At 38.4% G+C, this 17,124-nt stretch overlaps 1 protein-coding gene across 17 annotated transcripts in view; it reads left to right on the forward strand.

The window, feature by feature from the left end:
• Positions 1 to 17,124, forward strand: part of veph1 (ventricular zone expressed PH domain-containing 1) — a 57,142-nt gene that overhangs the window by 23,820 nt on the left and 16,198 nt on the right. For all 17 annotated transcript variants that reach the window (XM_066709403.1, XM_066709417.1, XM_066709416.1 and 14 more), the window contains 7 exons: positions 1,477 to 1,640; positions 2,411 to 2,620; positions 8,697 to 8,917; positions 11,180 to 11,383; positions 11,545 to 11,939; positions 13,669 to 13,808; positions 14,541 to 14,675. In XM_066709403.1, the coding sequence (XP_066565500.1) occupies positions 1,477 to 1,640; positions 2,411 to 2,620; positions 8,697 to 8,917; positions 11,180 to 11,383; positions 11,545 to 11,939; positions 13,669 to 13,808; positions 14,541 to 14,675 (1,469 nt within the window). The remainder of the gene's footprint in view (positions 1 to 1,476; positions 1,641 to 2,410; positions 2,621 to 8,696; positions 8,918 to 11,179; positions 11,384 to 11,544; positions 11,940 to 13,668; positions 13,809 to 14,540; positions 14,676 to 17,124) is intronic.

The following is a 17,124-nucleotide window of genomic DNA, read 5'->3' on the forward strand; positions in this document are numbered from 1 at the left end:
ACTGACTTCTATGAGCTTAATTCTGTAATTGGCATTTGGAGACAGAATTGTTTGCATATTTGTTATTCATTCCAAATATCAAGGCCATTACAAATGTGCTGGAATGGAACAGCACATGTACACAAAAAAGGAAACTATGGTACTGTAATGTATGGTTTTTATTCATTGATGTATGTCTTTATTTATTGGTTTGTTTGTTTAATGCTGTATGTATCATTTATGTATTTATGGTTCATTGGGGGAAATCCTTTCTTCTTGTGGGACACGCAATACACCAATTGACAAAGAGTGCTAAACATTCACTGACACTTCAAATGAAAGCCATCACTGAAGACCCACAGATAAATAAGTACAAAATAAATAAATACAAAATGTGGAAAGTCCTTAATTTGACAATTGCAGAAATACCCAACATCTCTTTAACATTCAACATCATTTCCCGTTTCTTTAGCGCCTTGTATGGATGTGTGAAAGGAAAAGGTGCTTGAATTGTAATTACTGATCCTGGGGGGAGAACGTGTAAGCTGAATCCCCCGTGCTGCCATGATTACTGATTGCCAGTTAACTGTGTTTTGCAATACCGTACTGTGTCTCCTGTGGTAAAATGCAAAAAATATCACATTCAGATGTGATTTATTTTCTTAGTTGTTTTAGGATTTTTTTTTATATATCCTTCTATGATGAACATTTTCCTTGGCTACTAATAGAGCTCCCTTTATACATAGTGAATCCCCTATAGAAACGTTTAAGGATTGCTTCCAGATGCCAAACTATTGTCAGAAACATACTGCTCAGCTCTCTGCTACCAAGGGAATTGAATGCTTTTTACTGAACCATGTTTTAGTCAACATCAACCATGTGTCATACATATGATGTGGTTTGATATATTTTACTTATTTTTAATTGGTGGAAAATAAAAATACTGTTAAAGCAGTGTTGTTTTTCTTTCACACACTCTTAATTAATAATTTAGAGCTCATACCAGAATGAAATCTTATTGGGCTATAAGTAAATTGTATCCACATTTATTTCTGAAAGCACATAAACACAAGGGAATGTGGTACACACGTAGGGCCATATTCATAAAGTATTTTCCATCACGCTGAATTCGCCGCTCTTTTCTTTAAGAACCAAAACCATCTTCCTGAACCCCGAAAAGATTGATTTGACACTTTATTGCTTTATTGTGGGGAAGTAATCAGAGGGAGAGAAAAACAAACAAACAAAAACTTAATCAAAAACAAAAGATACCAAACTGGATTTGGATTTTTTAATGCTGGCCACGTACTACTTTCCCTAAGGAGGACTGTCAGTTTTGCATTTACATTAAGGGGTGGAAACTTGTCCAATGCATTAATATATCTTTGATAAAACTGTGTGTGTGTGTGTGTGTGTGTGTGTGTGTGTGTGTGTGTGTGTGTGTGTGTGTGTGTGTGTGTTGTTTTTCTAAATGATCTTAATTCTGTTTTCTGACAGGCAACTCTATGCTGCTTCGTGTACTGCCTTCAGTGTACAAGAAGCAGCCAGAGACCATAAACAGCCACATCAGGGAGCTGACAGCGCTTATGTCACAATTAGACCAACCTGAGCAACAACACCTTCTGAGGCTTTTACAAATGATAGCCAGGCAACACCCACAGGTATCTAAACATTTCAAATTGACAAGCAGTGCCGTTGTAACGATGACCAACTTTACCCATATTTATACACCAAAAAGGAAATTAACACTCATGAATATTATAGAGGCCTATATATTATTTTCCTTTGCTAGCTGTTGTATAGAACAAGGTCTGGCAACCTTATCCCTGCCTTAGCATCACACGACTTTGAGAGTTTATTTATTCAACCAACCTTTAATTGACACTGTGGCTAAGGATCAATTAGACACTTAAGAATGACAAACACACTGGTGGTGCTGCAGTGGAAAACCCCAGCATAAAACATAAAGAATTAAGCAAGAGGCATAAAGGAAACAAACAGCACAGATGTGTAATTGTTTCATCTTTGGAATTTCATGTAGTTTTTGTGGTTATTGCAAGTAGTGAAAGTGTTTCCAAAAAAAAAAAAAAAAAACGAAAGAATTTAAACAGTAATTTAGCGGTGATTTCAGACTGCACTTTTGAAATCAATGTTGTTCAAAAAAGGAAGAATAAAAAACAGCAGTGACTGGTGGGTGGTTCTCCTGTGGCCAATGAGAGCTGAGGTTCTCACACTCCTCGGGGATTGTGGTGTGGATTTGGAGAAAATGTTCAGGATACAATGTGTGTAAGAAGGAGGGTTTGGTTTCATCACTGTCCTGAAAAAGTGTTCAAATTCTCCAACGAAATTTGTCTCTGAAACGTAGTGTCTAAGAATCTAGTTTGAGGTATTTTTGAATTGGTTTTTCACACTTCCCCCCCCCTTCTTTCAGGTGTTGAGTTCCTCTGTCTCCTCCTTAATTAGCTATCTAAATGACCCCAGCCTGAACGACTCTGCCCTCAACATCCTTGTAGACGTTGCCCTTACCAACCCGTCTGCCATTACCAATTTTCTTCCCAATCTGAAGACAGCTGGAGATGAATTCCCAAACCTCCTTGGGCAAATAGCAAAGATCTACGGAGCTGTGGGACACACAGATGAGGTAGGATTGCATGAGAGACACCCCCCCAAACAAAACTCAAACCACTCGGGACTTGAGTAACTCATTTGTGTCCATGAAGAAAAAGTTGCTATCTAAAAGCAGGATTATTCTTGTCATTATTAGGCTTACTAATGTAGGACTGTTGACAAACAAAGTTGAAGGCTTCTATATTTTTTATGGCCTATTTAGTTAAAGGTTCCAATCATGGGGTGATTCTTAAAAGTGGTTTGGTGAAATGTAGTCATGTCTCCTGAAACCTTACATCAGTCCCCTGTCTTCAGACACCTCCCAGCACAGAGCACAAGGGTATTTTAAGTTGCTGACGGCGTACCATAAAGGGCAGGGGTAGCATCAGTAAGTCTCCCCCACCTCTGATACCTGCTGCCACCTATCATGACTGAAGTCAGAGCATCTGCATCTTGTTTTTCACGACCCCTGGATGCTGCTGTCCTCCAGAGTTTCTTGAAGCAAAAGCAAAGGCGGGTGTCTGCTGAGTTTCATTATAAAGTAAGATTATAAGACCCGAAGATAATATGCTGTCTGTTTCTGCTGAGCTCTGTCCCCTCCGAGCATTTGGAGAGCTCTCAGGGTCCAGATTATGTTGATGTAAGCGCCGGAACTTCTTCTGCCAGTTTTATTTAGTTGGTTTATCCATGAGGTACACTTGAAATAGTATCTCTGCTGTGTGATTAACACAGGAACTGTGCTGCGGCCACTTGGTTCACAGCCATTAAAGCCCTGGTCATGCTGAGCTTTTAGTGACTCCCAGCTTCTCAGTGTGCACACTGTCAACTATAAATCCCAAGAAAACATTCCCCTTTGTTCTGCATGTTTGTCTACTTTTATCTCATCTCTGGGGATGGCTTCAGTTTGTTTTGGACTATTAGTCCCCTTTTGTACCAATATAGCATCATTGAAAAAATGTGCAGAAAATAAATAGTGTAAACCGCAGCACAGGAAAATAGCTATTTTTATATTCAAAGAAGTACGGAAAGACTACATAAAGGAAGAAATTACCTACTTTCCCAGAGCATTTTTCCAAACCTTCCAACAACTTTTGCTCTACTAAAAGTATCATGCTAATCAAACACAAGTGTGCTGGTATGTGTTTGGAGTTTGCCGGCTTTGGAAGAAACACATTTGGCATTAGTTTTCCAGCAAGTCAAAATGTCAAGGAGATATGGATTTTTCTTGCAGGCAATTGCAAAATATAACAAAATATTGTAAAATGTATATATACAAGGTACATATGTTTCTTTGCAAAAGCTCTGGCATAGCACTCAAGCATTTTTTTTTTCTTTCTAAACAACAGCCAGCTCAAGCTACATGGTAGCATCTGTTTCAATGGTGCTGAGCACATTCCTTTGACAGACGATTTCAGTCAGATTAAAAATGACTGGCTAAAACACTTTCACTGCCTAAGGAAATCATTGTTTGTTGGGAAAGCTCTTGAAATCGCATAAAATGTATCTTCTTTTGTATTAGCACAATGTAGCCTGTTCAACAGGTGGCTTTAAATTCAAAGGAAGCCGCAGTTAGCATCATCTGTTGAACACATTGCAATTTACACAGCTGGGGGGGTCCCGTTGTATGAGGGACGCAAATAAACCGATATTCATTTCTGTAGTACAATATGTTACTCTGGTGAGAATTCCTGGGGGCACCTTTAGGGTCCAGCAATTAGAAATTCAAGACACCGATGAGAGAAACCCAAGAGAAGAAGCATGTGGAGGACAACGCAAAATGTCTATTGCAGAATGATGAAACGTGTTATTTGCCTCTTTGTAGTTTCAACCATAGATGTTTGATATGACTTGGCAGCAAACTCTGCCATGTATCGCTATAATCGTAAAATGGACATGTGCAGTTGAATGATGAAATGGAAAAAAATAATAATAATCCTTCTGAATTATTCTGTCACACTGAAGTATAACCTCACCCACTCCCCTCCATCATTTGTTTTCTAATAGACCTGTCTGTTCCTCAGAACTAAAAAAAACTGAAATAAAACAGTCCTTAACATTAAATAAATAACCCTCAAAACATGATCAGAAATAATTGTCAGTGTGGTTTCCTTCTGATGTAAATTGCTATTAATAGTCAACAGTCAGTTTAAAAAAGTCTTGTCCTGCCCCAGTAGCTCATTATAAGTGAAATATAAATGGGAAGGTCAAAGCATTGGTCCCTGCTGCAGTCTCCCTTAGAAACTGGAAACAAAACATGGTTTTATTGTTAATATGTGTGAGGGTGTTAACGTGTAGTGTTTTTCTTGTGTATAACAGTTTTGGTACCAGAATGTCTATGTCCATCAGTACAGAGCAAAATTGCTGGAGAATTATGAAAAAATAAACCCTTACTGCAGTCTATTGTTCAGAGTTTGACAAGAGAAGCATACAAAAATCTCGGCCACAACATAATGATGGAGAGATAGATAGCAGGGGAGCTGAAAATCCTGAAGCCTGGATTTTCTAAACGAAAAAAAAAATACATTATACTGTTATTTAACATGATATATATATTTTTTAAATATGTATTTTTAACTTTCCATTCAAGAGTACAGAAAAAAATACCCATGTTTGCTTTGGAAAGCTTTTTGAAAAGTGATGGATGGTGATTTTATGAATAACCCATCTGGCAAAACGATGGTAATCCTTCAAAAATGCTTCAGGAAAAGGTACAGATCATTCTTATTACGGAATTGCATGAAACCATATGCAGGGGGTATTCGGCTCAGATACCTCTTGAGAATTTCTGAAGGCATCTTGAAGATCTGTTATTATTTCATCACAGCCTCAGTGCATTGAAATGCATGGTATTTCGGTATGTGGAGGGGGAGGGGTGGGGTGGGGGGTAGCCCCCTGTACAGCATCATAACTTTTCATGGCGAAACAGTTTAAAGCCAGTCTGATCTGAGGACAATTTTGGGAACCTGTTCACATAAACACCTAATTCATCTCTTTCCATGACTGGAAGGCAAAGTGCCCGCCATAACACTCACGATATGTTCCTATTTCGTGCATTCGCTGTCTGGTGCTGGCTTCAGCATTTGAGCTTTAATGAGGCTATCTGCTGCAGAAAATCACATCTATTTCAATTGATGCCTATTCCGAAATAGTCAAGATTCATATCCCTAAGAAGAGAACAGTTATTACATTTTAATAAGGTGTGATTTTTCCATATGAGGAGCTGGGTGTTTGAATGTGACACAGGTTATTGAGAAAATATTTAGGGTTGCCATGGGACAAACGTATAGATTGATTTTTTTAATATCTACCAGGTGTTGACTTTTTTAACATGATTGACTATCATACTATTTAATTTGTGGGCATCCTGGGATTTGCTACTAGTAAAATAGTTCTTCCTGACCCGTGGATGCTGCTGTCCTCCAAACCAATCCAATGACATCTTTAAACAATGTACTGAAAGCTCTTCCAGAGACTGACTCAGTCCGTCAGCAGAATATATAGCTCAGTTCTAACTGACTGAATTTGATTACTGTTCTGAAGCTCCCTGTGGAACCTCTAGTTAAAATGACTTGGAAGTGAACGCTGAACAATTGGCTAATATCACTTATCTCCTTATGGTAATACGATATCCCAGTTGCCAAAGGAACTGCTTAGTTAAGTTTATTATTTGTGGCTGAATGACAAAACGGTGTTGTTCTGAACATGCATTACTTTATGAGGTAATTGAGGTATTACCTAAAACTGACTGTAGTCTAGCTAGAGTTTATTGTCTGTCTGTTTCTATTGTTTTTTATTAAAATACTGTTAGCATTAGCAAGTTTAAATCTAACAAATGTATATGTTTAAGGTTAACGCCCCTCGAATAGGAAAAAATAAGGGAAACCTTCTGCTTAAAACCGCATCTGATCTCCCTCAGCTGAGATTTAGCTGTTTTGTTCCAATTAACTTGATCCAGCTCAGCTCTTCCTGAAGTCAAAGCTAGTTTGAAGTTTCATTGTATTTTGACTAGTTTGCTGTAATGCTCGTATGAATGATCATTGATTATTCCACCCGAAGGGTTTTCCGGTCAGTGATATGATGAGGTGAATGAGGAGACCACATTATTTCCTCTCATTTCTCACTAGCTTCAATGTCTTTCAACAGTCCCAGTCATGATCCAAATTGTAACATTGAAAAACTCATTACAGATACAAGAATTCTCTGCATTACCCCTCCTGAATATATTTTTTAATATACACAGTGCTAAGAGTAATAGTAGAAAAAAGTTATAAAAACCATCATGACTGAATGTTTTGCATGTGAAGAATGACCGGATGTAGCAATTGGTCGCTGAAAGGCACATCTCCTTAATGGCATTTCTCTTCAGCTCAAAATATCTAAAAATAATATAAAAAAACAAAGACTTCTAAAGGCAATAAATATATTGTTTTAGATGAACATGTAATTGTTTTATAGAGTGAAAATAAGCCACTGCTTTAGACTCAAATAAATACAGTATATATTATACAAGACTGAACAATGACAAATGCTCAACTGAGGAAATTAAGCTATAATAATAACACTGCTTTGGGCCCAGTTATGTTATCACTGATTCCACCCTCTGAGCTTTTCATTTGAAACAAATTGTTTCTGAATGGAATGGAACCAAATATTTTTGTTTTTGCTATAACAGAGAGGTTTACTTTGTAAAACATTAACTGAAAAATTGTTCTTTAAGGTGGAATTCACTTTGTGCTCTGAAAATAGTTTGTTTGGTGTATAAGTACTTGTCTTTTTCTCAATATCTTGGGCATTAGGGTTAACTTATTTTCTTCGATTATTGTATTGTTCTTTTTAAAATCCCATTGTTTAATCCAAGCAGCTGTGCATCTAAGCAATGTATAACTGTTGAAAGTGGCTTTATTGAAGTGAATAATTTTTCATTGCAGACGGGAAATCGCTAGTTTGAGAATTAAGAGCCCCAGAATATAATGATTTTGAAAACATATAATTTGGTCATAATTGCAAAAGGGGGCTGCGTTTCAAAAAGCTTTTTCTGGTTGAACAACTAAAGTCCAGCTGGACAGTTTTCTGAAAGAAAGAAATCGCAGTGGGCTCAGTAAATAACTTTGCAATCTTGTTAAGTCAGGTGACTTTTTAATTAACCATCCTGCTGAGAAGCAGGAGTGAGGTTTTTTTCTTTCTTTTTTCTATTGAATTTTTTGGTTTCGGGAGAATTGAGAGCTCCCTGTGCTGTTTTACCTGATCTGCTTGTCAGACTCTGTTTGGCTTCAGACAAACTGGAATGTAGCAGGTAAGCAAACTAGCAAAACCCAGCCTGGAAAGTGAGTCAGAGAATAACAACATTAACTCATAAAAAAATAATAATACCAGTTTGTGTTTAGGTCACAGAGTAACATTTTAAGAACATTCTATAAACAGAGACCTACAGATTATATATCCAAAGAGACCTGTTTATACATGTTACCCTCACAGACTCTGACACCGTTAAGTAATGTAAATAGGATTTTATTAAAACAGACACCTGGAAAACACAGGCATATAAAGTCAGCAATGAGAATAAAGTAAGAACAAAAATAAAACAAATTTAAACTTCAATGGAACATTTAAAAAGAAAAAGATTCACTTATTGTATTATTACTGACCCATTAATTCAGACAAATCTAGAGATCACATTTCTATTAATTTCCTACAACATACATATTACTACTAATATGTCAATCACTACTACAATCACTCTTATTCCATCGCAACTACAGAACTACAGAACCTAAATTAACAATACAGTACGGTACAGGTAAACTAATATCACAACATCTTTCATCTATACTATGACATCATATAAATTAGTAACTGTCAATTAAAAATTTTTCTAAATAAAATTGATTCAGTTTGAACCTGGAAAACACAGGTACAGACACAGGTGTTAAAATCCACACAGAATATAATTCAGCTTCACTTTTTACCCTGTATTCTGCCCTCGAGCATGTCATTATGCTGACGATGGCAAGGGGGCAGTATTTCAGGCCTGAAGCCCAGAAGCCCCTTCGTGGTGAGGTTGACGGGATGAAGGAATAACAGAATGTGTCCCCTGTCTTGCTGCCTCTCAGGAACAGGCCAGGAGCTGCCTAGTGTATCTCGTGACAATGCTGGCCAACATGGAGCACACGTTCCACCACACCCTGCTCCTGGAGATCAAAGACATCACAGACACCTTCGGCAGCATCCTGGGAGCCTACAGCAAGGACATCTACCGCATGAGCAACAGTTTCACGGCCATCGCCAAGCTGCTGGTAAAGAAGCTGGAGACCGACCATGTGCTCACCAGCAGGTACTGCTCCATGTCAAACATCAGCCTTTATGGGTAATCCAGCTTCACAAAGGAGAACGCCTAGGATTGGATGCTAGCGATTCTGGTGCATAAAAGCCTGCCCCTTTTGTGCTTGCCTACTCATTTTGTGTCTTTTTTTATTTGTCTTAAATGCTTTTTCTTTCTTTCTTGCTCTCTCTCTTTTCCTCCCAGACTTAATGTTTTTGGAACCATTATATATTTAAATAACCTTTCATTATGATATTGTTTTTGGTAGACTTCCCTACAACTCTCAGTTTCCTTAGTTTGGAGTTTAGAACTGAAAACTGTAAATTAAAAAACACAGAGTTGCTTTTACAAGAGTTTGTGTGCATCAGCAAACTGGGATTTGGAACAATTGCTTAATCCCTTTTCAGCTGGCAAGTATATAAAGCCTGTATAAGCTTCAAATATATGGCATAAAAATGTTGACCATTCATTTATAATAATATCTCCAATAAAGAGGTTTAATGTGTCCCAAGGAATATGAGTCTTACTTCCTCTTGTATCACTAAGCCATTTAAAACACACAGAAGAAAGATATATTTCTATTTTTGTTGTGTAATTCACTGTGAACCAAAAAACTAGGGACTCATTAAAAACCTAAAAATAGACTGTGGAAAAGAAAACGTATACAGAGTCTTAAAGATTAGTGTAGTAATTTTAGTACATTTAGGAGTAAATGTTAATGTATTTGTCTTTTCATAGTGGTACATATAAATATCTTCAGTGTGTTATCCTCAAAACTAATTTGAAACTAAACAAATGGTAAAATGGTAAAAACGCAAGGCTTTTTCTTCTGATTATTTAGGAGTTCATTACAGTGTCCAATTCATTGGCTTGATGAGAAAAAGGTGTCCAACTTTGTAAGAATAAAGAATGATTAAACTCATTTTTATACTATATCAGTGTAAACCTGTTGCAGTGACATCAGCCTCTGGAGACCAGTTGCATTAAAACACATCTTCAGTTAAGCTTCCCCATAGGTTTCCCCTTAATTAAACTTTGCATTCAAGGGAGTTGTGCTAAGTCCCTAAACAAATTTAGACCAATATGTTGTTTAATGGAAACCCACTATATTTTAGTGGCCACTGGCCTTTGAACTGAGCAATTGAGTTGTTGAGCCTTGTGGATCTGGTGGCCACTCTTGAGGAGTGCCTGAGACAATGATCTGAACCCAGGTTGAACATCTCAATGGAGTGCCTGGTTCTGGCTGTCATGTTGTTGGTGAGGGGCTAGGGGCGAAGACTTGCACCTCTTTGAAGTATTTCCTGAGGAGCTTTTATGTCTCTCTGGTCTTATTTGTTTGTTGCCGGTCATGGGAAGATTTTCATTGCTTTCATCTGTGCAGCCAAGGCCTTCGGGCTCTCTGAAGGCAAAGCGCCACTCGAGAAACAGGCCCTCCTTCATACCGAGACCTGGTACTAATTTAAATGCCTTTCACTTAGCTATAGGTTGTAAGGAGCACTAGCAAATTAAATAATAATGCTTGTGTGCGACTGCTCCCAGTGCTCATCTGGGGATATTGATCAAGAAAATAACAGCACAGTGACCTCAAATGATCATTGTTGGTGGTTTTATAGACCCTGAAGAAAAAAAAGATCAAAAAGATAATGGGTAGAAATTCCCTCTGATCTGAAAATGAAACGCAATGAAATCCAATATACAGTAGTGCAGGTGTTTGCGTGGCTTTGGAGTTGTGCTCTAATTGGCTAAAGGATAAAAAGGCCTTGTGATACAGATTTATTTACTCATTCCACATCATCATTGACATAAATGGGCAGTGAGATCCACCTGCCATCTAAGTCCATTATACTCCTTTGTTTCACAGATGAACAGGAACTCTTTGACATAGATCTGCCCTAGTTATGCCCCCTGCCACATTACAATGAGCGGCATTGATGTAACGCCAACACAAACCAACACAACCCAGCACATAACGCAGCTGACGCAAACCCAGCAGTATTCTTTGTGAATTTCTGTTATTCCAACCGAAATCCATGAAGATCTAGATTAGGGTTACATTTATTTATTTTTTATTAAATGGGACTTTATAAGCTTGATAAGAATTGTTTTCCCTATGTTTCATGTATACTTCCTTCTGCACTCACTTGTGTGTTGCCCTCTCGCAGCGTGACTCCTTGTTAAGCCCCTTCGAGCCTGTAGATCGTGCAAGTAAAATGAACCCGTGCCGCCTGATTTGTTGATTGGTCTGCTTGACTGAAAACCCGTGTAATCTCTCAGGGTTGAGGCTGAGGCGGAGGAATGTCCAAAGGCCTGTGAGCTGGAGTGTGGGGTCAGTGACGGCGATGAAAACGAGAAGCTGCAGGTGAAGATCCAGGCCTTCGAAGAGAAGATGACCGGTGAGAACAGCCCCCCGGGGCCGGTGCGCAGGTACAGTCTGGGCCAGGGCTCCAAGGAGGAGAGGAAAGAAATGAGATTCAACAGGTAAAATGTTGTGGTGTACCCTTTTGGGTTGTTGTTTCTTGATGTATTACTTGTATTTATCACAAATGATCCTACAAAGCTTGCTTTTCACAACATCACTTCCCCACCAGTACACTGAGCTGAGGTACATCTGCTGTTGTTTGTTTCGTTTGGGCCTGCAGGTCAAAAAGCCTGGCTCTGCATGCGGTCCGCTCGAAATCCATCAACTCTGAGAACGGTCATGAGGGGGACAATGGAGAACTGCCCTCCGAGATCTGTCTCACAGAGGACTCACTCAGCCAGGAAAGCTGTAAGCTGCCTCTGGGGGTGGCACAAGATGACTGCAGCCCCCAGGGCCCTGCGTGTCTGGAGACCTGTGCTTCTGCCAGGGAAGCACCCAGCTCAGCAGACACCCAGAAAGAAGACAGTCAAGACAGGAGTAGCCTGGCTGACCAAGGCAACCTGCAGAACAAGGATCAGTTGTGTCAGCACCTCACCGAAAACCTCAGCGAAATAAAGACATTTTGTGCCGATATGGTGAAACAGATCCCTGTTCCAGAGCAGTGCATCATTGAAGGCAAGTCTCTTTAGCTTGTTAGGCTACCGACAAAGAGTTAAATGAAGAATCCATATAAAATAAAATGTTTTCAGTAATAAATAATAATAATACTAATAAGAGAGTTAATAATTCCATCTGAACGTCATTAAAAAGGGGACTTTTGTTAAGCATGTCATTCTTGTATTGCGTGCACAAAGTGCTGAGTAGTATAATGATGTGGTGATGATTAATGCTGAACCCCAATTTTAGTACAGTAACACCTCTCATATTATAAACACGTGTAAGGGACGGGCTATAAGGCATTCCAATATCCCCTGTGTGCTACAGAGTGATATTTGGCAACATTAAAGATGCCAAGGGCATTCCACTACCAATTCCAGGAAGTTTGTTCAAAATGAATACTGCATTTCTGTAATTCAACACAAATGTTCAGACATACATTATTAAAGAAGAGTATTATCTGCTGGTATTTAATTATGATTTAGATATTTTAATTGTATATCTCAGAGGGTTCATAAATTTACAGATGTGTTAACGGTCTGCCAGGCACAAATATTTAGTTTAATTAAGACAATGGAAATGATTAACTCGGAGAGCGGTTATATGACATGTGAATGTGCTTAGCACTTGGTAAATGTTGAAAGGCTCATGACAACATTAGTACATCAAAGGCAGATGATAAGTGTCTATATATGTGACACCATGCAGTGAAATTATCATTAGTTTTAGTTCACCACTGCTGCAAAAATGACTTCTATTAGTATCATACAACAGCGGGGCGCTTTTTTGCTTTCACATTATCGTTCTGTGAAAATGCATTGCTAAGTTTGAGTCATGCAGCCCTGTTTCAAATAGATGCTGACCAGCAAAGTCTACCAGTGACCTGCACCAGTATGGGGTAATTTGTAGGAAGTTTGTTATTACCTTAATTTCTGACAGGTAACTGTTACCATGTGGGGGATTATATTACTGAACTCCTACAGACAATGTTGCACCATAGCACACAGGGCTGCTTCTGAGATGGCTGGCTTGCCAAGTGGATGTATTTGTAACACATGGCTCTTATTGATATTAGCAAATTATGAGCGCCAAGACATCCAATTCATCCTTATTTGGAAATATTCAGCTGGTTTTCAAGAGGGTTTGACTACGGTTTATAGCCGGAGAGAGAGAAATGGATAGCTTTTAATGAAAATAGTCAAAATACATTTAAATAAGGGGCAAGTGAATTAACTTAATTACTTTGAAGGGGTAATGGCCTGGCTAGTGCATTTTTTTATCCTGGATACCAAGTTCATAAAAGCTGGTAGTAAACAGAATAAATAAAACGATGGTTAGACATAGAGTACCGTTTCAGTGATTAACTGTGCTGTATTTGTTTTGGCAAAGAAAACAAATCAGTTTTTTTTCATAAGGCAGTTCTGTATTCTGATTGTTAATGCAAACGTGAAAACATTGCCACTGTGGGAATAAATTAAACTGTTCTGGTAAATGGTCTGCCAGTAGGAATGTTTGTTTTCCTGGCAGGAGGGGTGGGGAATGGTGTGGCAGTGGGATGGGGGGGTAATCCCTCTTAATTAATGTGTAAGTAACAGGCACATCATTCGCACCTCAAGTTTCAAAGACAAGACTACCTCAGAAACTGACCTGATATACACAAATCTAATACAGTGGGAATTTTGAATAGTGCACCTTTGCGGCACGGCTCCCCTGCTGTTTGTGTACTGAACGTCTTTGTGTGTTTCAGATTCCATTCGAAGTTGTGTTGCCAAGCTGTTTTTCAGCTGCCCCATGAAGGGACACTACTGCCTGTACAGCAAGTCGAGCTTCTCTCTCAACAGCAGGCAGCCCCAACTCTGGATTCAAATCATGCTCCTCTATCAACAGGTCAGCTTCACGTTCTTGAGTGTCCGAGCATATTAAGCAAAGTATATAAAACATATGACTCACATGTACAAAAAAGCTTCAATCTGCTGCACATTTATGCAGAAATGTTTGCTTTCAGGGCACCTTTTCCAGTAGAGTTAACATGCTTCAGTGATAGATTAAAGGTAGTTCTGTGTTTAAGGAAGCTTTTCAACATGGATGAGCCAGGCACAATTTTGTTTGAGTTTTCATGAAAGGGAGGGTAGTTGCATAGACGCAATAGTAAGCTGAGTAAGATAAGGTCAGTTTTCACTCGTGTAGGTCTTTATCAGCAGACGTTCTCACAAATGTAGGTCATTTTCAGAATATAAAATCAAATGTATCTAGGCAGCGCTTTCAGAAAGAAATACTTTTGGAACATTTTGATGAATGTTTAGTAAAACATATAAATATGATTTTTGATATTATTAACTTACTGATATAGCCCAGTTCATACAAGACAATAAAGTGTCTTACAGTAACCCCCTGAAGATTATCATCAGCTGCTGCAATTACTAAACATTTCCTCAGGACATGCAGCTTTTCCACCAGGAAACAATTTATTCACAATTAACTCAGGTAAATTGCTCATCAGATGTGAACTAGAAAAATGCAGACATGTCTCCATTGAGGGAATTCATCCCTAATCATTTTTTAAAGAAGCTACATACATTTTTAAATTATTTGAGTAATAACACTTCTGTTCTTTTTCAGAGTATGTCTTGTCAGCCTCTGTCTTCTGATGACAAAGCAGTGCAGCTTCTTAAATTGATGTGGGAGAAGACACAACTCAAAGGTGCACACAGCTTTGAAACGGCAATGACACAATCTACGTTTCCCCCCAAAAAGGTAACCCAGTCTTTTACACGTCTCTCTGAGCAGGTCCCCACTTGAAAGATAACCCCGACTCTATAAATGAACATTTCTTAACCCCACCCCCTCATCTGTAGCAGTATTAATGAAAGGCAAATTGCCTGAAAGGAGCAATTAGTGATTTAAATTACTGAAGTGTAGTTGACAGACCTAGGCTCCCTGGTTTTCTGTTTATGTTTGAAATGTTTAATAGGGTGGAATTCAAAGAGGAAACACAGTTCTGCTTTTACGGTGCATTCAAGATTTTATGTTTAAATTACCAATGATTTCCACTGAATATTTGGAAAGCCCAAAAAAAGAAAATACAGCTGTGTTTTTCAAAAAAGTTTTTTTCCATCTAAAGCAGCGCTTTATTGTATACAAAAACAGCAGTTTAGCCATATGGTATATAATAGTGCTGGACAGAGTGGACACTGAGTGGAGAACTTAAAAGTTTCAGATGTACCCATAAACATTCCTAATAACATGTAAATTCTTGTAATAATATCTCAGATTGATTGATAGTGTGATTTATTTTCACTGCTTGTATATTAATGGTCAGCAGCTGTTTTTTATTTTTCCTGAAACATCTGTTTCCTATCCCAAGGTTTTGCTGAGCGTGTCACCCATGCAAACTGGCATTATAAATAAAACTTTACATTTATTTAGTAGCCAGTTATTCTGGTGGCAGCAGCATTCAAGCCGAAGGAAAGCAATATTTGCATGGGGTTCCCTTTGGTGCTTTGCCTTTTCAAGTCGGTTTTCAATGAGCAGCATTTGGTCAGACTAAAATCTGAAACATATGCTTTTAAAACAAGTACAAGTATATAGTGTAAAAGTACTTTGGGACAGTGTTATAATCCTAAAACCCTTCTCTTTATAATGGAGATGTACTGTACTGTAATATAAACAAGTATGGAAAAAGTAGATAAAAGGTAAAACCTTACATTTCTCTCTCTTTTACCTATCATTGTTATTGCAGAAATTACAGTGACAATTAAAGGGTGGACACTGCTATGAAAACGAGACACAAAAACATAAACATAGCAGTTTTGTTATAAGCTCTACTCTTGATATGCACATGTAAGTGCTTTTGTGGACACGCAACATGATTAAAATACATGTGTAAATACAAAACATACAACTCATAAGTGGCACTGCTGTAGTAGCAACTCCATGGTAGATTTGCTCTGTTACTTTAGTTGTACCTGTGCTTCTTCTGTACTAATATGTAATGTAAAGACCACAACACAAAGATTGGGATGAAGCACTGTTAAATAGTATGCTGTAGTATATCACATTAGCGATTGTAGGGAGTTGGGGGTTTATAGTGTTTCTTAGGAATGGTCATGCTGGGAATTAAGTCAGCAATGGGAAATCTTTGTCTCCCAGCCTGCTGTGAGGCACTGCAATTAATTTCCACCTGGAAGTAAAGGTTTAGTGGTTTGAAGGTTCACAATGTGGCTTAAAATATTAAACTTTTCTGTTAAAAATGAAGTAAATGAGATGCAGGAGGTCTGTTGCAGAATTTGTAGTCTATACCATCTTGAAAGGATTAGAAACATGTCATTTTGGCATTGACAAATCGCATATTTTTACAAACATTTCTTGGGGAAAAAAGGAGAAAAACAGCAAAGCAGCACAATTTCCTCTCACTCTTTCTCTCTCTCTCTCTCTCTCTCTCTCTCTCTCTCTCTCTCTCTCTCTCTCTCTCTCTCTCGGTGTTGCAATCATGTGAAACCCTCCATTCGTTAGCATCCAGGATTTAACAAAAGCACCATTTATAGCCAATGTTTCCCTATGTTGACTGAGCAGGTCTGATTTCACAATAATCTAGCCACAGAGGGGCTCCCTCGCACTCAGCCACCCCCACTGGCTGGGCATAATCCACCCACATCCCACAATGCCTCCTCCGCCTGGAACACATGGGACAGGGAATGAACACATCTCTCCACTTGTTTATGAACTTGATCAAATGGTTTTTGGCAAAAGCTTTCTACAGAAAACGATCATGTATCCTTTTAAAATGCATCTCCTAAGTGATTTACAAGAAAAAAATATTGTTACAATTTCTTCAAAATGTATTAATTTCTTATTTTTTGCTAACTTCATCTTGCAGGCCTCAACTTATGCATAAAATCTGGGAATGTATTTAATAACGTCACCAGAGAGACATGCTATGCTAGAGTAAGCATGCCATGTTCCTCCAGCTCCCGAAATATATCCCCCATCCCCTCCTGTGGTTCTACAGTAGCTGCATATTCATAAGGCTGCTTTTGATTAAACACCATCCTTTTCTTAATGGTAACTCACTAGTTAGAGTCTGGATTTGCATTTGGTTGTTCACCATGAGACACTCTAGAAAACTGATAGCAGAGCAGTTGCAATGGTGAGTAGAATCGGCATGGCAGCATGTCAAAATGGTCGTATTTAGAGGATGTAGCAA

The sequence above is a fragment of the Amia ocellicauda genome, chromosome 7 (assembly GCF_036373705.1).
Source record: "Amia ocellicauda isolate fAmiCal2 chromosome 7, fAmiCal2.hap1, whole genome shotgun sequence".
Classification (NCBI taxonomy): domain Eukaryota; kingdom Metazoa; phylum Chordata; class Actinopteri; order Amiiformes; family Amiidae; genus Amia; species Amia ocellicauda.